The 21,076-nt window shown below is 36.6% G+C and overlaps 1 protein-coding gene across 1 annotated transcript; it reads left to right on the forward strand.

Moving 5' to 3' along the window:
• Nucleotides 1-2,470: 2,470 nt before the first annotated feature.
• LOC128543095 (polycystic kidney disease protein 1-like 2) lies at nt 2,471-19,565 on the forward strand. Its single transcript, XM_053513417.1, has 36 exons — nt 2,471-2,786; nt 3,054-3,212; nt 3,856-4,044; nt 4,695-4,805; nt 5,026-5,069; nt 5,167-5,255; nt 5,462-5,570; nt 5,786-5,921; nt 6,064-6,309; nt 6,404-6,531; nt 6,687-6,851; nt 6,988-7,128; nt 7,231-7,377; nt 7,461-7,579; nt 8,239-8,356; nt 8,581-8,712; nt 9,758-9,983; nt 10,067-10,257; nt 10,603-10,833; nt 10,935-11,036; nt 11,205-11,383; nt 11,794-11,940; nt 12,144-12,343; nt 12,460-12,686; nt 12,816-13,400; nt 13,498-13,600; nt 13,713-13,853; nt 13,934-14,119; nt 14,224-14,554; nt 15,759-15,892; nt 15,979-16,100; nt 16,197-16,357; nt 16,440-16,650; nt 18,726-18,827; nt 18,905-19,036; nt 19,344-19,565. The coding sequence occupies exons 1-36, from the start codon at nt 2,471-2,473 to the stop codon at nt 19,422-19,424; spliced, it is 6,141 nt and encodes a 2,046-aa protein (XP_053369392.1). The 3' UTR covers nt 19,425-19,565.
• The last annotated feature ends 1,511 nt before the right edge of the window (nt 19,566-21,076 follow it).

Genomic DNA, 21,076 nt, shown 5'->3' on the forward strand with positions numbered 1-21,076 from the left:
AAATGCTTAAAATTATTAATAAAATATGATTATGTACATGGACCTGGTTTTGAGTATTTTAGTTTTTAACACTGATACCCAATAGATGCAAATATGGATATAAAAACCATGGATTCTTAAACAAAAGCACCTTAGATATTCTTCACTGTCTTTTCTTTCCTCATATCAACTTTAACTTTATAGAAAGTCCAGATAGATTTCCCTGAATATCAAAGGATTAAGCTAAAGCCAGTGGTCTATCTCTTCACAGAGAATCCACCTACAGTATGCCGTAGAGATGCTCTCAGGTACAACTTCAACACCCAATTGTATAGAATCCTGTTTTTTCACAGATGCCATGGAGAAGCATGTTTGGAGGGCATCGTAACAAAGCGTATATTCGTCCACCAGCTTCTGTAGGACTTTTTTTTTTTTCTAAAAAGGTAGCAAGGATTGAAATTGGCCCTGTGTTGACTATCGCAGCCTAAAATTAAATCTTATTCAAGTACATTATTCACTCATTCTAGTGTTCTCTACTCGAGAAAGTTTCCATGAGGCAACATGGACCTAGCGCCTAGAAATGAATGTGAATGAGCTTGAAAAAAAAAATACTTCTGGGATATGTTATCAGACCACTAGGGGTCAGCATGGGCCAGGCCAAGGTAACTGCTGTCACTAAATGGCTCGGTCCTACCAGTCCAAAGTAATTGCCTAAATATAATATAAATATAATTAAATATTTTCTAGGACTTACCCATTTCTCCAGTTTTAGCCCCATCACTAGTCCATATGTCTTTCAATGGATTAATAAACTGTTTTTGGAACCCAACTACTGAAACAGCATCCAAGCAACTCAAAGCAGCCTTTGCTTCAGGACCCATTCTTTTAAACATCCAAATCCTAGCAAACCACTTGTGGTGAAGTAGATTATTTAGAAACTGGACTATGTTCCAACTGAAGCTTTGTCCAACTTAAACTTCATCCAGTAGCATTCTTGCCAAAGAAACTTACCACAACTAAGCAGACATACGTATGATACTTAAAATCAATAATTATTAGCCAACAAACGAGCACTAGGAGAGTGGAGTTTGACTAAATGGGCAACACATTTATTCACAATCCGCACTGATCACAAAGACAGAAAATATCGAAAAATAACCAATGTTCTAGTCACCAGATAAGCAAAATGGGCCCTGTTTTTCTCAGATTTTTTTTTCTCAAATTTTGCTATCGTGTTCATTGTCCTTAAGGGTACTGGTACACATATTTTTTTGTGAAAGAAAACAAATTTCCCCAGGAAATAATTCCATGGTGCTAGGTCAAAATATGTAAGATAAAGCACAATGCTAGGCAGGCAAGGCAAGTTTATTTGTATAGCACATTTCATACACAATGGTAATTAAAAGTGCTTTACATAAAAGAGAAGAAGATAATCATCAAACAGATGAGTTGTAAGTCTAGATTTAAATGTGACTAATGTTTTAGCACATTTGATCTCTTCTGGAAGCTGGTTCCAACTGCGAGCAGCATAATAGCTAAAGGCAGACTCTCCTTGTTTTGTGTGAACCCTCTGTACTTCTAACTGACACGATCCTAATGTTAGGAGTGGTCTGTTAGGTTTATATTCAGTGAGAATATCTGCAATGTACTGTATTTAGGTCCTAGGCCATTGAGTGATTTATAAACGAGTAAAAGTACTTCAAAATCTATCCTAAATGTTACAGGAAGCCAGTGTAAAGACCTGAGGACTGGTGTGATGTGCTCAGTTTTTCTGGTTCTAGTTAGAACCCTGGCAGCAGTGTTCTGGATGAGCTGCAGCTGTCTAATGCTCTTCTTGGGAAGGCTGGTGAGGAGACCATTACAATGATCCACCCTGCTGGTGATAAAGGCATGGACAAGCTTCTCTAAGTCTTGATTGGAAACAAAACATCCAATTTCTGCAATTTGTTTCCTGCAGTTTTTGAGATGATAGTATGCTGATTTTGTTACTGCTTTGACATGACTTCTGAACCTAAGGTCTGTCTCCAGACCTGCTAGCTTGATTTGTGGAGGATGGATTCCGATATATGTATTGCATTGGTACCATTAATATAGGCTACAAAATAATGTAAAAATAATAAAAACAATAGTTTAATCAGAAAAATGTGTTAAAGAGGTGAAAAAAATTCCACAATGTTAGTTTGGACGGGACTCTAGTCAGTCATTTTATAGACATGCCTTCAAATTATCATGAATTGTTTAAAAAAAATTGTTTTCATCCTTTTTTTGCTTTTACTTCTGACTGTATTATCAGTGCGTGGCAAACAGATGATTCAGAGATACAATGTACATCCATTAGACCTAGTGTACAATAGAAAATTTGTCTTTTGTTGTCAAGTAAATGATCATTAGGAGGGTCTAGACAATCTTTTTTGAACTGACGTCACTCCTGCCTTATAAAATAACCAAAACAACTCAGTGCCAATTTTAGTGCCCAGGTGATGAGGTGAAGATGGAGAGACATCCTCTGCCTGCTTTACTATTTATGTTTCTCCTTACTGTCACCACAGTCTGTGTTAAAGAGAACACAGAGGCTGATTTATGTGCAGACAACCAAAAGGCCTATAATGGCTCTTGTTATGAATTTGTGACTCTGCAGAGGAGCTTTGTTAATGCTCAGGCTGGCTGTGAGCGCAGCGGCGGACATCTGGCCTTCATCCACAATGAAGAAACACAGCAGTTTCTCCAGAAACATTTGCAGCCAGAGCTTAACTGGTGGCTTGGATTAGCATCTGCGTCCTTCAGCTTGACCTCATTGCCTACTACAGGTAAGCAACCTTTATGTGTACAAAAAGTGTTTTCTGCTTCGCATTCCTAATCATAAATGAATGATTATTTATGTATTATATGATATTTATGTCTATTTACAGTAATAGACATAAATGCAAATCCAAATTGGACTTACCAGTCAAGTGCATTTTTTATTATTCTAAAAGTGATCAAAAAATGTTTTTCTAAAGTTTTTTGACATTCTAAAAGTGTATTAGGAACTGATCTAATTACTAACTGAGGATGGGAAAATGTTGTATTTATAGATTCTTTGCTCTGGCTGGACGGATCTGAAGTGAGTTTCTCTAACTGGGTTGGGGAAGACATGCCTTCAGTTGGCTGTGGCTACATCTCCAAAGACTCAAATTTTCACTGGGGGGTAACCAATAACTGCAACCAAGAGTTCTACTTTATCTGCGAGTTTGGTTAGTACCACATTCTTGTAGGATAGTGGGGAACGGGGCAGTGGTGGTTCAGGCAGTTGATGCTGTGGATTGCTGATTGCAGGGTCAGGTGTTTAAGCCCTGTCGGGTCCTTAGGCAAGACCATTAACATTGTGCCCTATTGTGCCCTCTACAACCCATCCACCTCTTGCAGTATCAGTTTAAAGCATGGTTAGGAAATGGGAGGACTGGGACCGGAAAGGGTGTCCTGCATTTAATCTGTTGTAAAGCTTGTGGATCAAATTATCTGATGTGGTGACTGCTAGGATAAAGGACAAAGCCCAAGAAAAGAAATTATGTGAGGGCACAATATCGACTTTGGATTAAAAAAAAAACAGACATCAGAGAAATTCCTGTTAAGCAAGGTAACACATTTAGTTGTGTTTGATTAAAAAAATCATAAAATGTTATTTTTGCAGTGGAATTGACACTAGAAATTTTTGTTCTGAACTTTAATCCCGATTGAGGTTGTACTTATTTAGATCCCTGTCTAAAACTTGAATCATAGCCTCCTTATTGGCCTGGTCCAATCGACAGCTCTGACATACATAGATTTTATCTATATAAGCTGTACTATCTGTCTTGCAGTTGTGGCGTGTATTTGCAATTCATGCACTTGTTTCAGAATCAGGACAGACTATAGCCTGTGTGGACAACCATGCCATGCTGAATTGTGACTCTGGTCAGGTCATAGAGATTGATGAGAGCTTCTACGGCAGGAACACAGTGCACTATTGCAGAGCCAATCATTCTCTCTCGCACACATCTGTACAGAACCAATGCAACTGGGTGGATGTCATGAGCGCAGTATCAGGTATGTTCTTTTTAACCAATTTCAGTAAACAAATTAAAATAAATTGAACAGAAAGAAGATTACTGAACTGTACTATTCTTTATTCAGGTGGTGGTGTTAATATTTTAAGTGTAAATGGGTAACTTTTCTGCATCTAAGAGTGAAAGAGTGATGTATCTGTCTTTCTTCCCCAAAACATGTTAAAAGTTCTATACAGATCAAATTAAAATGAACTAAGTTTAACCCACAAAAATGGTCAGACAGGAAAAAGTTGCTTTTGGATTATTATAGTGTGCGTCAGTTACTCGTGTTGAATTACACTCCAAACCAAACACACCATAAAATGACCACAGCCACAAAACACAAAGATACAAAGATAAAGAGTTTACCATTACCTGTCAAGCGAGATGTCTTCCAGCAATAAAAAAAAAAAAAAAAACAGACACAGACATGTCCAAAATCTCAACAAAGCTAATGGACTAATATTTACTAGTAATATTTACCTTCAGAATATGAATGACTTTGTTTGGAGAAGCTGTGAAGGATGACGCACTGTTTTTATTGTGATAGGCATTGTGGACGTAATCCTTCATATCAAGCACTAAAAGCTTGTTTACCTAACTATGGCTGATAGAATCATCACATTTCATTGAAGTCTGTTTGATTTATAGACTTGTGTAATGCCCAGCAAGTTTGTGAGGTTCCTGCAGCCACATCAGCCTTTGGAGATCCTTGTCCACAACTTGGAAGTTACCTGTCTATAAAATATCACTGCAAAGATGGTTAGCTTGCTCCTCATTTTATATTAAAGCGTGCACAAAATATGGTTTTAAAATTATGCATGCTTGGTATATGGTTTTTAAATTATGCATCCTTTGTGATGATTTGTGTATTATTATGAGCACACAAACTGAGCATATTATTGTAGAATCATTTTGTTTTACATCCGTTTAAGGTGTTCATGAATTTAGGTTTAAAATGGTTTCTTTTTTTTTCATGTAGATCCCAATTTCTCACCAGGAAACGGAGTGAAATCCTATTCAAAGGTATGCAGTTATACAAATTAATTTACTCATCATGTCTCATTGCATTATCAATTGTGGGTTCTGAATTTCTAACTTATTACCCTTTTTATGTTAAAAGATTAAAAGGTCTTTCTTTTCATATAACACAATAAATTATTGCACATGTGATGATCTACATGCGAGCAGCCAAGCTGTTGTTAAGATCAAGTAAGAAATTGATCTATTATGTTTCCTCCCTATATGTGCAATTGTATTGTTTTTACTTTCATTATGTAAATTTAATTTCTTCTTTTCGTTCTTATCGTTACTCTTTCTATTTATCATATTTTACGGATAAATCAGCAGTGACTATATGCGTAAAGATGTATTAATTTTTACACCAAATCCTTGTTTATTGTATTTCACTTTTTCAGCTGTCTGACAAACTGTGGTACACTAGATGTCAGTATGGATTTGTCTCTACAATCAGACCCGGATAATTTGACAAATGCTCAGTGGTTTTATGTCCAGCCTGGTGGCCCAGTAAGTATTAAACAAACAAAAAAACTGATCAAAATATAAATCATAATAATTCTATTAGAGTCACAATAAACTTATTTTATGTGACATGGAAATGACCAGACATAAAAGTACAGCACTTATATATGCACTGAACATTATTTGTTAATTTTTATATAGATATATTTTGATTATTTTTATATTGCCCAAATGCATCTTTTTTTTTTTCCTTTTAAAAGGTTGCTGTGTTTCCATGCAACGTATACAATAATGGTCAGATACGTCTGAGTCAAAATCTTGGAAATGGTACCACATATAATATCTCAAGTGCATACTTGAGCAGCCTTCGATATGACATTACTGTTGTGGTAAAAGGTTTGAATCTTTACAAAGGATACTTTTTGTTTGTGTGTGTGTGTGTGTGTGTGTGTGTGTGTGTGTGTGTGTGTGTGTGTGTGTGTGTGTGTGTGTGTGTTCTATTTCTTATAAGCATCTATTTATTATCTGTTTCTTTTAGGCTATAAAAATCTAACTCTTGGTTATGGTTGCTACAATGTACACCTCCCACCACCCACCACACCAACCAGTTTCACATCCACAGACCAAACTCAAACCACTGCCCCCAACCCTGCAACAAATCCACAAGCTAACTGTGTAATTTCACCTTCTACTGGAAGTATCTTCACTTCTTTTATTGCCAGTTGTGTCATAACCCCAACTTTTTGCACTGGCCCTTGCTCATGCTACCTGAAAACCTCTCAAGGTGAGAGTAGACGTCTTGTTATCATTACAGCCTATCCAAACAAAAACTTGTTAGTCTCGTAAGAATTATATGTAATTTTATCCTTTTTCCGCAGGTGATTATACTTATAATTGTAATCAGGGCATCATGCCAAACATGTTCCTTCCTCCGGGAAACATCGAACTAATAGTCACCATCACGAATAATGCTGGTCAGACAATCAGCACTATAGTCGCTGTTCAGGTAAGTCTATAAACATTAAGTGTTTAGTAATAATATGATTAATTGTATTGCAAAAGTTCTCCATTGATAATTTCTAAAAAAAAAAAAAGCAATTGGATGAATGTTATTAAAATATTCAATATTGTTAATGCCTACTTAATACTTTTCCATTCCAGGTTAAAAATAGCTCTAGTGACTCTGCCGACCTTGTACAGAATGCAGTGTCACAAGCTTTAAATCTGCAGAAAACAGGAGCGATTTCAAGCTCTGTGTTGGCACAGTTGTTTGCGAACTTTTTTACTAATATAAACAGCAGTTATAGTGAAGATGTTAACAAAAAGGTAACAAGATATTCTGCACTGTGATATTTACAATGGTATTCTATTATTTACTGTAAATGCCTTTAACTCTATTGTATTATTCTGAAATTTGTGATTTCTGATATCTTACCTCACCTCCATATTTTTTTTTCCAAAGCTGGTGGAGAGCATGTGTCAGTCTTTGTGTAATGCGGTATCAGACAGAAATACCGTCAATGTTCACGAGGAGATAAAGACAATTTCTTCCGCGATCCAAAGCCTAGTTACACAAGAAAATCTGCTGACACCAAATTCTACAGTAATAATGAAGTTAATTACATAATTAGGAAAAATGCATGAGTGTTTCTTATCTCACTAAAGTGTTCCTTGTTTTTTCGTATTGTTTTATTTAATAACACAGGCAGGGGCGTGCTGTGTTCTTGACCACATTAGTCAAAACCAAATCACTTTGCCTGAAGGGAGTGGAAATATCACAGCAGCCACCGCAGCTTTGCCTATTGTTTCATCAGCCAGTATTCTCCTCAAACTTTCAAATAAAAACCAAAAGGTACCAAAGACAAACTACCTACCTAAATACAAAATTGTCATACAAAAAAATAGTGATATAATATACAATTTCTGTCTTTCCAGACCTCTGGACTATTACTCAGGGTAATGGACCAAGTGCAGAGCGCCCTGCTTGTTAATAAATCGATAAACACAGAGCCAATAGTACTCACTTCTCCACTGATTAATCTGTATGTAAACAAGTAAGTATCTGTTACAAGAAATATTATACATAACATTAAGTTCACAACATATGAGGTACAGGTATACATGGTGCACTACAGCAATGGCTTCAGATCCATTACAATCCTGAGTATAACAAAAGGCAGAGTCTGAATATAGAGACTGAGTATCAGCACTACGAGATACCATTGGTACTCGGGCTGGAAATCTAGTATACTACAGTATATAGGGTGCAAGTTACAGTAGAATGCTTTTTTGGGATTCAACTAGTTAGCTTTGTTGCTTGCATCAGCCATGCAGTGCTAAGAACAAGCAATTATAGACATTTATTTTTAATTAAAGACAAATTGGCAACAAGATAAAAATGATTTGCTAAAATTGCTTCAATAATTAGTTTGAATGTGGGTTTTGTCAGGCAGCTGCTCTCCCTTCTTTCCAGTACTGCAGAATGTAACGACCTACTTTTACCCATGCTGGCTACCAACAGAATAATTGACTATCATAAGATCAGATTACTAGGCTCGAACTAATTGTTATATGGTATAGTGAATGTTTCTGATATCGGTGAATTGAGTCAGGTTTACATTGTACTTATAGAGTATCAATGTAAGCTGGGAAAGCAGAGCAAAAAAAATAGTGACAGGGTTTTTTTTTTTGTTCACATTTTTCCCTATTCTAGGGTAACATCAGATAGGTTAAACCAGTCAAAGATCCAAACTGGGAACAATTCAGCTGCCTTCTCACTTCCGCCTTCGCTTTCCCTTCTGACTCCGTCAGATGAGCCAGTGACTTTGCGTGTAAGTTTGCTCTGATTACTCTTTTACTTTTACTCTTCATTTCATGTACTTAATTAAAGCTGTCTCTATATGCAGAAAATCAAGAAATACATTTATTGTAAAACATCTGACAGTCAGTGACATAAATACATTATTTTAAAATGTACACTTTTATATACAACTGCTCGATATCTTGTGAATTTTTAAGCAAAATTTAATAAGGTTTGTTCTTTACATGGTCACAGATGCTGAGCCTTGGGATAAACCCTTATCTATGGAACCAAGAAGAGGACATTATGGCAACAGTTGGGGGGCTCTCTCTTACCAGAGATAATGGCTCTGTTATCCCGGTGAAAAATCTTGATGAGGAAATCGAGGTATAAGGTTTCGCGGTCATAACTATATTGTGATATTAAAAAAGAAACTACCATTTTTTTGGCATTATGAAATTTCTGCGTGTTAGACACTTTTTATAAAGATGTTTTTCCCTCATCCATAGCTTTAAAATACCACTGCAGCTCTATGTGTGTGAATAGAAGAGTGTGAAAGTGTTATGTCATCATCAATTTTATGGTGTTTTATTAACATAAAAGCTTAAACACAATTATGGAGATGGAAGTAGAAGAAGGTTAGGTTATCAGTTTTAGTGGCTTTTTTAGCTAATAACAAACAGAGTGGCTAAAAGTTGTAACTTTACATCAATAGCTGTTGATGGTCAGCTGGTAATATGGCCCACCTAGAGAAACAGACTGGCGAATACACACAAATTCTCTGGTACGTTCAGACTATTCTTAAAAATGAATAAGATTTAATCTGCATTGTTTTGCAATACATCGTTTTGCAATACTGGTATATATATATATATATACTATTGCTATACCATGCAATACTAAACCAATAAGCCAATAAAAAAACTTTTGGGATAGTGGTGAAAGTTTCTATCATCAATAAAATAAATCCACTTTGTACTTTCAGTACTTTTTGTACACTCAGAACGTGGGAGGTAAAAATATACTTGTGTGTTCTTTGATGAAGCCAAAAATAGAGCATTTGGTGTGACCTGCTGTTAATGTCATCCAGTAGTGGGCAAAGTACACAAATCCTGTATTTCAGGACCTGGAGCCTGGACAGGGTGCCAATTTATCAGACATGTTGGAATAACAGTCACACATAATAGTCAACAGGTGGCAATATTACTACTTCAAACACTACACACACTGTGGTTATATACAAATACAGTGAAGTAAAAAGTACAGATATTTATTGAAGGATGTAGTGAAGCAAAAGTAACAAAATAAACAAATAAAGTTCCCAGCAAGGCTATGCAATGATTTGGTCAAAGTATTCTGTGAACAGATTTAAACAAACGAGTTGACTTTGAAGTTGTTATTGATATTTATAAACGTGATTTCTTGTTTCTAGATTTTTTTACCAAGACCAGGTTTCGCGAAAACAAACTCAACATTTCTGAACCTGACAAGTTACAGCACTATGGCCATCAATGTGTCTGCTCCAAACACCTCTCTGGTGCTGAAACTGGAGCCTTCAGATGAGACACCTTTGATGTTACATCTGGGCTTCCAATACCATCCAAATGACACCAAGTATTTGGCTAAAATTCAATTCCCTCAACCAGATGACTCTCAAGGTAGATCGTTGTACAATTTTTTAAAACATAATAAACGAAGAAAAAAAGACATGAAGGAAATTAAGGTCTATTTTTCTCGACAGCGGGCATGTATACGTGGGTTCTGACCCCCAACGATGTGGCATTAGAAGCGGGAGTTTACTATCTTCTAGTGAGGCCTATTGTATCAGCAGGTGTGAATTCCACAAATGCGTCAGTGTACATCACGTCGATTGCTGCTAACTGCAAGTACTGGAAGGAGTCCGAGAGCAGATGGAGTGAACATGGCTGTAGGGTAAGTTGCAGTACATGACAGTATTTGACCTACATCTATAAGTAGCTTATTAGTCAAGGTGTTGAAAATGATTAACTGAACTGATAAACTGATATGATGCAACTGAATTGGCGGGGGGGGGGGGGGGGTAATTACTGAATAATTGGTGGTAAAAGTTCTTAGTTGTTTGTTTAAGAATGTATATGCTGAATACTAAGACCCACTTTGATCAGAGGATTTTTTTTTAGGGTCCTACACAAAAAAAACACATAGAATTAAAAACATTTGAACATGACTGTATATTGTAATATATACAGGCTCTTAGTAGCATTTTGTTGTCATGAGTTATGTAACTTTTATTTTCAGGTTGGCCCTCTCACCACATCTCTGGTAACTCAGTGCTTGTGCACTCACTTGACATCTTTTGGGAGCTCCTTCTTTGTCATGCCGAACACGGTGGATGTGTCTCGTACTGCTGAGCTTTTTTCTACGTTTGCCAACAACCCTGTGGTCGTGTGTTTTGTTGGTGCCATATTCCTGGTCTACATTATAACAGTGATATGGGCACGCAGGAAAGACCTTCAAGATAAAATAAAGGTATAGCAGTTAATATTAAAGTATTTTCTTAAATATAAACATACCCTGCTAATTATCTAAAGAAAAAAAAATGAAAACAATGTCCTGACATCATGTTTAAGGTGAGAATCACTGTGTTGGATGATAACGACCCACTGGCTGAATATCGTTACTTGGTGGCTGTCACTACGGGGCATCGCCATGGAGCTGCCACAACGTCTAATGTCAGTAGTCCTATTTTGTTGTTCTTTTCATTTGACAATACTGGGTTTGCGCAAGGGTCCAAAGGTGACAGCTTGGTGTTGCCAGGGTTCGACCTACTGATCTGTAGTCAAATTTTGTGTTATGCATTATGTGAAATATTATGTACATTTGTATTTATACACCTGCAGGTTACACTGACGCTTATAGGCACTGTTTGGGAGAGTAAACCTCATCATCTGATTGATCCAGAAAAACCTGTGTTCACTAGAGGAGCAGTGGACATATTTTTGCTCACTACTCCTTTCTCTCTTGGAGATCTGCAGAGCATCAGGCTGTGGCATGACAACTCTGGAGAGAATCCTGATTGGTAAAGTGAACTGAATTATTTTAAGCATTCAAAAAAAAATTTCAAGAGGTTCAGAAGTGAATGAAGATACAGATACACTGCATAAATATTGTAAAACTTCCTTGTTGTGATACAAACCACTGACAATTATATTATATACTGTACAATAATTTGTACTGTCCACCATGCAAGGCATTGTGTTTAAGCTGGTATAATAAAAACAATATAAAGAGCATTAATATAAAATTGTCATTTAAAAATGCAGCCACTACTTTCAGACCTGCATGTTTTACATTAAAAAATACATTCTGACCAATCTCAGCAAAAACTGTGTTTAAATAAGCACAATCTGCATACTTATAAAGAGGCGAATTGCTGTGCATACATATAAAAAAGATCTATTAGAGTCAGTAAACAATTCTGTTTATCAGGTATGTCAATAAGGTGATGGTACAAGATCTGGAGACTGGACAGACATGGCATTTTTTGTGCAACTCATGGCTGGCTATTGATTTAGGGGACTGCACTTTGGACAAGGTGTTCCATATAGCCTCTGAGACAGACTTAAAAGGTTTTAAGTGAGTAGCATTTTTTTTTAAATAAGACCGTTAAATTGTTTGTTCTTATAACTTAAATAATTTTTCTGGCTTGCGTCCAGTGTTCTCAGGATAGCTGATGAGTTCACTTTGACCTCAGAAGCAGAAACTGGGCAAAGAGGATAAATGAATGAAAAATCTTTTAATCTTGTAACTAACTTTCTTGTCTTTTTCCTCACCCCTAGAAATCTCTTCTTTACGAAGACAGTAAAAGATTTCTGTGACAGCCACATCTGGTACTCTATCTTAAGTCGACCTGCGAGCAGTAATTTCACTCGAGTCCAGCGCCTCTCTTGCTGTTTCTCCCTGCTGCTCTGCACCATGTTAACCAGCATCATGTTCTGGGGGATTCCCAAAAACCCCTCTGAGCAAGACATGGAATTAGGTACTGATATGTAACAATATTAACATTTTGAATTATTCGTTTTGAAATGTAGTACTAATATTTAACCACTTGCTCTAAGTAATGGATGTATTAAGTATCACTTTATTTATCCAAAGGGACTATCACATTCAACTTGCAACAAGTGATGATCGGGATCCAGAGTTCCATTATAATGTTCCCCGTCAATGTCTTGATTGTAACCATATTCAGAAGCACCCGGCCTCGAAAAAAGAAAGAAGTATCAATAATTCAGGAGTCCAAATCTGGATCTCCCAAGCAGGAGAAAAAACTTGCAGAAAGATGGCGCATTCAGACAGACGTTACTGTTGAGATTGTCCTTAAAGTAAGTATAGTTCTAGCAATCTTTACTTAGTTAATATAAATCCTGGTCTAAGTTGTTTGATATCAAATTTAATATCAAGTTTCTAAAAAAAATGCTTAATAAAGTTTATTTTAACCAACTTGTTCCCAGGACTTAAAGAAAATAGTCCGTGCCCTGGCTAAGGTAGTGAAGTGTCCCGTTCCAAACGCATCGAAGGAATCTGAAACAACGGACATCAACACTTTATTGTTGGTACTGGAAGACATCATTCGGCGGCAGAATTTCAATCTTAGCAAAATTTATGTAACAGATGCTGAAAATAAGAATTTATACAAGCTTTATTGGCACTACCTATACAAACAGCTTCGTAATTTTGAAAAAGAGCTGAGGCTGCTGGATCCATCTCAATTCCCTAAGCCAGAGGGCTACCTTCAGGCTATGGTTCGGGTTCAAAATATGAAACTGTTGCTAGAGCCCTATTTCTATTCTCAGTTTATGAACAGTGAAGCCCAAATCGCCAGCCCTGAAGAAGTGCAAAAGAAAAAGTGGTATCAGAAAGGCTTACCCTGGTGGTTTGTGATTGTTGGTTGGATTCTTATCGCAGCCACTAGTGGCGTGTCGGCATACTTCACCATGATGTATGGGCTGACATATGGAAAAGAACGCTCCATCAGCTGGCTTATTTCTATCTCAGTGTCGTTCTTTCAGAGTTTGTTTGTCACTCAGCCTATAAAAGTAAGAGGCACTTCACTTCTGTTTCTTTTTTTAAAGAAAATAATAAATATTATTATTATTTTGTTCCGTTCTTTTTACTGTAACTTGTGTATGACAGGTACTTGGATTGGCGATCTTCTTTGCTCTTGTGATAAAAAAAGTTGAAAATCAGGATGATAATTATTTCCATGTGTTAAAGCATATGACACTAACCTACTCAGGTACCTGCAGAACAGAATGTCAACTTTTCACAAAGCCTTATGTATTATTACTCTGTCATTTACTGTATACAGTAATGCTTTTCTTAAATAAAAACTATGCTTCTGTATACAGAGGATCCAGATGATGTCCGCATTTCCAGACGGAACAGCATGTCCTTGTTCTACCAACCTCCTCCTCCTTCTGATATTCAGAAAATGAAGGAAAACTTTGTTAAAAATCAGAAAGCTGTTGCCTTAATTAGGGAGATTATCAGTAAGTCAAAATTAAAGTCAGTTCTATTTAATTGCAAAGAGAAAGAGCACGCTGTCTAAATATGTTTGTTTTCTACACAGTTTATTTTGCATTTCTGTGCGTATTACTCCTGACTACATATGGTCAGCGTGATCCGAACGCTTATTATCTCACTCGGCACATTCAGCAAAGTTTTAGCACTGGGATCACTGACAGCATGAGCCCTGGAGATGTGTTTAACTGGGCAAATAATGTCCTTATCAGCAACCTCTTTGGACAACGTCCAGGTTTTGTCTCACCCTTAATATAAAACATGCACTTTTACATTGGGCTTGATTACAGCCATAATGATTTGATAAAATCTTTACCCATTTCATTTCAACATTCTCAGGGTTCATCACAGATGGAAACTCAAAGCTTGTGGGAAGTGCCCGTCTCAGGCAGGTTCGAGTGCACAAGGACTCATGTGAAATTTCCAAACCCATGCAACAAGATGTTCATGATTGTAATGCCCCATACACTTGGTCTGTCGAGGATATGGACTCCTACGGTCCGGGCTGGATCCGTTCAAAAAATGTAAATATATCTAAGACCCTTCTCATGCCCTGGCAATACCAAACCCAGTCCAAACTCAGGGGGCATCCAATCTGGGGCACCATGGCTTTGTACAGAGGTGGAGGATTTGTACTGGACCTGGGTCTTGACCCACAACAAGCAAGCAGGTGAAAACTTTCTCAATAATGTCAATAACAATAAACAATGTTATAGGTTAATATATTTATCAGAAACAATTGACATATACAAGTTGCCCTTCTACTATAAACTAACTATGATTACTCAAAGGATAGCAATCACATCTTAGTTTTATTGTGAATATATAAGTGCTGAGGTAAGCATACAATATACCTTATAACTACTGGAAATAAGTAGTTATTTTAATAAAAATCTTCTATCTATATCTATATATGTAATGAGGAATTAAATAATATATTAGAATACATAGAAACATATACACAAACGAACAACTAGGACTAGAAGACTCGTTGAGAAGAACCACTCAATTCTGTTTCCTGTGTATTACATTGAATAGCGTCTATGGGATTCACGTGACACGTGAAAGAACTAATAATTTGGACCAAAAGACTCAAAGGAAACTATTCATTTCTGTTTCCTGTACATAACCTACGTAGGTTGCGCATACGCGCCCAGTAGAAAATGAACAAATCACTCTCTGAGACCACTCGTCCTTATGTTAATTTACGTTAAATACTCGTTCAAAAGGGCCTCCAAGTTGCGCAGTGGTAAAGTGCTCGAACTATCATCCAGAGATCGTGAGTTCTATTCCCGGGTGATGCCTCTCGCAGTCGGAGGTCTAGAGAGAGAGATGATTGGCCGAGCCCACGCTTAACAGAAAGCCAATCAGGGGCATCTGTGAGCTTACACAAGCAAAAGGAGAGGATAGCACTGTCCTCCGAGTGTGTTACGCCACCCCCCAACAATGCGTGAGCTAACAGTTCGAAAAAGATGCGGTCTTTGGCCCTCCCAACTAAGTGGTAGTAGTAGCCTTAATGTGGGAACCTAGTGACAGGGAGAAATTGGATACGACTAAATTAGGGAGAAAATTGGGGGGGGGGGGGGGGGGGGGGGCAAAGTGCAAAGATCAATTCTAATCAGTATAATACACACAGAAACAAAATGGCTCGACAAAGGGACCTAACCATTTACATCGCAATCAGATTAACACAAAATGCACTTCTGTATCACTGTGTTTGAAGACACACAGGTCTCGGTGCTTGAAGGAAAACCGTGTGAATTCCCAGGACTGGATTTTATTCTCTGCCGGTATTCTGGAAAAATTGAGCACAGTATGATTAAAACTTGCTTAATATAAATAAAATAAGGAAGTACCTTACTCTCTCTTTACAGTATGCTACAGTACCTGTTTAACAACACTTGGCTAGACAAATACACACGGGCAATTTTCATTGAGTTCACGGTATACAATGCAAATGTCAACCTCTTCTGTCTCGTCACCCTGATGCTAGAAACCACCGCAGTGGGTAAGAAAACAGTCTGCAATAATATTTAAAATATATCGAGGTTATCTCAAAAGTAGATTACTAACTGTTCAACATGTTTGTCACAGGAGCGTTCCAGTACAGCAGCGAGCTATATAATTTGCGTCTTTATCAGACAACGAATGGCATTAATATAGTGGCCTCTGAGGTCATTTATTTTCTTTTCATTCTATATTATATGTTTTTGCAGGTAAGTTCCCTTTAATATACCTAGACATTTGTCTTAAAAATTAAAAGTAAGGCTACTACTGTATAAAATCATACCATGGATACCTCATTTAAACAGGTGAAGAAAATAAAGCAGCAGAAATTGCAGTACTTCAGAAGCAAGTATAACCTTCTGGAACTCTCCATCATTCTTTTAAGTTTGGCTGCACTGGGTGCAATCGTCAAGAGGACAATTCAGGGAAACAAAGATCTGCAGTATTTTCAGGAAAACAGAGACCTGTTAGTGGACAAGGACACATGGAAATATTTCATATGCACAGTACAGAATTTCAACTATTTCTTTTATTGTTTTTTCTACTAGTTTCCCAAGCTTCTATGACACGGCCTCAGCTGACATATTCCTGGGGAACATTTTGGCTTTCCTGATTCTGCTGGGCACCATCAAAATGTGGCACCTGATGCGCCTCAACACCAAACTGACCTTAATCACCCGCACAATGCAGCGAGCTTGGAACAACATCTCCGGTTTTATTATTGTCTTAATCATCCTGGTCCTGGCTTACTCCATTGTGGTGAGGAACAAAGAATGACATATAATAATAATATTAATAATAATAATAATAATAATAATAATAATAATATTATTATTATTAATAATAATAATAATAATAATAATAATAATATTAATAATAATAATAATAATAATAATAATAATAATAATAATAATAACAACAACAACAACAATTAGGTACAATTTCTGGAGAAACTGTGAAGTAAAGGATGATGCATCAGTTCTCCTCGGCAAAATGCTAAAAACATTTACTATGCCATATGGTTCCTAAGATCTGGCCATGCAGGTAGCCTAAGAGTGGATGTACTGTAAATGGAGGGTGTGTGGTCTCACAGCAGACCAGCTAACACTAAAACTTAAGTCCTTCATTTACTTTAACAGGACAGAACTAGTTTGATTCTGCAACCTTTATTTTAGGAATTGTTAGTCCTAGAGATTAGATGTTTTTATTTATTTATTTATTTATTTATTTATTTATTTATTTTTGGGGGGATTAGGCTTTAATTTAAAGAAGGCCCTAGTTAACTTTTGTACCGAAGTTGACTCCACAGTGCTCGGGAGAGAGAGCTGAATGTTTTAATATGTTTTGTGGGAGAGAATGCAAAATTGTGGAGTTCTATTCAATTGAATTTTATTTTATTTTATTTATATGGTGCTTTTAACAATGGTCATTGTCTCAAAAATGAAAGAAATTCATAAAAAAAAAAAAAATAATAATAATAATAATAAATTGTGTATGTGTGAGAAAAATGTGTCTAGATAATAATGAGATGAATGAATGAAATGTCTCTGATGAGCAAGCCAAGGGTGACGGCGACAGTGGCAGAGAAAAACTCCCTGAAATGGCAATAAGAAGAAACCTTGAGAGGAACCAGACTTAACAGGGAACCCATCCTCATTTGGGTGATAACAGATAGAGATGATATAACACCATGTGTGTTATGCAGCTGAGAGTACAATATAACAGAGATTCTTTAAATTAACATGAAGTCCAGTTCAGCATAGGGATGAGTCAGTAGGTGCAGAGAGCAGATGGGGTCTGAATCACTGGGAGCACAGGAGCAGGATGTGTAGCTCCAACCATAATAAGGCAGAATTTAGCTGGAGCTGGTCCTTCCCTGGATGCCTCAGGATCCTCACAGGGTTGGCCTTTATCTACTGAAGCTGGTACAATCTCCAGATGCCTCGGGATGGGTAGAAAAGTACAGAACAGATAAAGAGAATTAGCGTAGTTGCCATTCAGGATAGATGTACTGAAAGTATGAAGTTATGGGATGAGTTACGCGTATGCCAGATTAAAGAGATGCGTCTTGAGTCTACTTTTAAACTGGGAAACTGTGTCTGCTCCCTGAACACTGTCTGGAAGGCTATTCCAAAGCTTTGGAGCTAAATATGAAAAAGCCCTACCCCCTTTTGTAGATTTTGAAATTCTGGGAATTACAAGAAGTCCAGAGTTTTGTGATCTTAGGGAGCGTGGTGGATTGTAGCGTATCAGAAGACTGGTTAGGTATGAGGGAGCTAAACCATTTAAAGCCTTTTATGTAAGTAATACTATTTTGTAATTAATTCTAAACTGAACAGGTAGCCAGTGCAGGGATGATAATATAGGTGTTATATGATCATATTTTCTGTATCTAGTGAGAACCCTGGCTACTGCATTTTGGACTAACTGAAGCTTGTTTATTGAGGATGCAGGACAACCACTTAGTAATGCATTACAATAGTCCAGTCTGGAGGTCATGAATGCATGAACTAGCTTTTCTAAGATGCTCCTAAGTTTGGCAATATTTCTAAGTTAGAAAAAGGCTGTTTTTGTGATAAGTCCTAGTCCTGACTCAGACAAATGGGAACTTTAGGAAAACCATCGGCCCAGTTCCTTAAAAAAATCTACTACTTAATCTACTATAATTATTTTATTGTGATACTGGATAAATGTGACAATTCAAGATACAGTATTTTCACTTGCTAAAATGTTATTTCTTGCAGTAAAGTGTAAATGATTGTGTATATTCCCCACTAAAAATACGTGATTAAAAAAAAGTACAATTAGTTTTTTTTTTTCTTTTTCATTCTCAGAGTAATTTGCTGTTTGGATGGATCCTGTACACCTACAAGACTCTTCAAGATTCCATGTTAGCAATTGTCGCCTTACAGCTAGGCATATTCAATTATGTAGAGGTATGTAACTTTGTACTAAGTTCAACCATAAGTTAAACAAACATGCGTTTACATTTTTCATTGTTTCTTATCTGTAGGTCCTGGATTTGAGCCCAGTGCTTGGAGGGTTCCTAATTCTCTCTTGCATCATCTTCATGACATTCGTGGTGCTGAACCTTTTCGTCTCGGTTGTTCTTGAGGCGTTTAGTCATGAAAGAAAGCATTATAAGGTAATATGTAATATACTGCTTTTTAAAGAAAAACAACACAAATACCTTGTAAGTTCAAAGTTCAAAGAAACATTCATATTTGATGTATATTTGACCATGAAGTGTCTATACTAAAAAGTCAGCACTGTAAGATTGGTCTCTAAATTCTTGCTCTGACATTACCTCAAACTCAGCTATAACACTTAATTTCACGACTGATTTTAACTAGAAAGATATTTACAATCAACTCATACCAAATGCTTTTTTTTTACACCAAACTAAAAATCAAATCATTTTTGAAACCTAATAATAAAAACTCTACCACCAGCCATCTGAAGAGGAGGAAATAGTAGACCTGATGATGATAAAGATCTGCAAGATGGTCGGCATCCCAGTGATGAAGAGATGATAAAAAAAGCCAAACACAACTCATCCTTATACTTTGTGATATGCTTAAAATAAAGATGAACAAAATATTCAATTTCTATTAATAAATAAATAGAAAAGCATATATTAGAGTTTACAATGATAATGTTATGTTTTACCAAATGTGTTTTAGGACTGCAAATGGATCACTGTTTATGATTTATGTTTAATGATTGTGCACTTAGCAATATTAATCACATTTATATGTGCATTAAGGGATTGAAAAAATGTGTAACTCTTATTTGTTATTAATAAAATATGAGTATGCAGATCTGGTTTTGGACATGTACTTTTAAAACTGATCTTTAATGGGTGCAAATATAAGGGCTTTTCAGATCTCCAGAACTCACTTAAAAGGGATAAGAGTCAGGTATTATGAGCTAGAATGTATTCCACTATGTTAACTACATTCCATAGTTGATAATAATATTCATGCATAAGTGGTTAATCTGGCCTTAGCTCCAATCTTATTCTCTAAGGCCAGTTAGGTGCCCTACAGTCCACACTTCTTTCAAATCCTTGACCCTGGAGGGCAAGGCCACATCATTAACCACTACGCCACCATGCCAGTCACTATCAATTTCTTCAAATTATAACATGGAAAGAGTTTCCAAAATTAGCTATTTATGTCCTCTCAAAAAAGTAATCTCTTGCAAAAATGGGTTCTTTGTTCTTTAGTGGACATTTTTAATTCTCTCTCTCTCTCTCTCTCTCTCTCTCTCTCTCTCTCTCTCAGTCTCTCTGTAATAATAATACTAATAGACTTTCCACAAATTATGTTTTTAAAGCTTCTTTAAAACACACATGCCCTATATTAGCACTACAAGGTGTATCAAAAAGTTTTGAGACTTGTATCAAGAAGTTTTGTTCATTCATACAGTAGTTTTGATGCCTTTAGTGAGAATCTATCAATGTAAATGGTCATAAAAAATTAAGAAAACACATTGAATGAGAAGGTGTGTCCAAACTTTTGGTCTCTACTGTATATATATATATATATATATGAAATAACCCTGCAATAATTTGCAATCACAGCTTTCATGACAATCTTTTACATTGTTGTTGGGTAACTTTATGCCACTCTTGGTGCAAAAATTTCAAGCAGCTCAGCTTTGTTTAATGGCTTCTGCTCAGCCATATTCCTCTTTATCTCATTCTAGAATTTTTTTTAAATACATATAGTCAGAATACAAGAAAAAAAAACTTTTTTCCGGTTTGATTTATGTGTTCTTCATGAAGCCAAATCTGCCCAATTCCAGCTTTGCTGAAGAATCCCCAGATCATCACTAATTGCCTCTACATTTTGCCCAAAAGAGAGATCACTGACAGTGCTGCCATGGCTTGGAGCTGGAACAGTTGGTCATTAAACTGTTTGGTTAACTGTTTGGTTTGTCCTGCTCTTTGTCACCGCAAGGCATCGCTTAAATAATGTGTTGTTAACTCTTTACAAAGCAGGGTGTGGCTTGAACTGAGCAGGGATAAGATTTGGTTCAGGCAGCACAAGGCTTGACTTGAAGTCTTGTTCATTTGTAAGGGTAAAATGGATCGAAAGATTGGCAGGTGAATTTGTGCAGCATCAACTTTGAGCTCAGACAACATGTCAAAAAGAGATAGTTCAGTTGGGGTGGTTTGCCC

This window comes from Clarias gariepinus, chromosome 15 (genome assembly GCF_024256425.1).
Source record: "Clarias gariepinus isolate MV-2021 ecotype Netherlands chromosome 15, CGAR_prim_01v2, whole genome shotgun sequence".
NCBI classification, from domain to species: Eukaryota; Metazoa; Chordata; class Actinopteri; order Siluriformes; family Clariidae; genus Clarias; species Clarias gariepinus.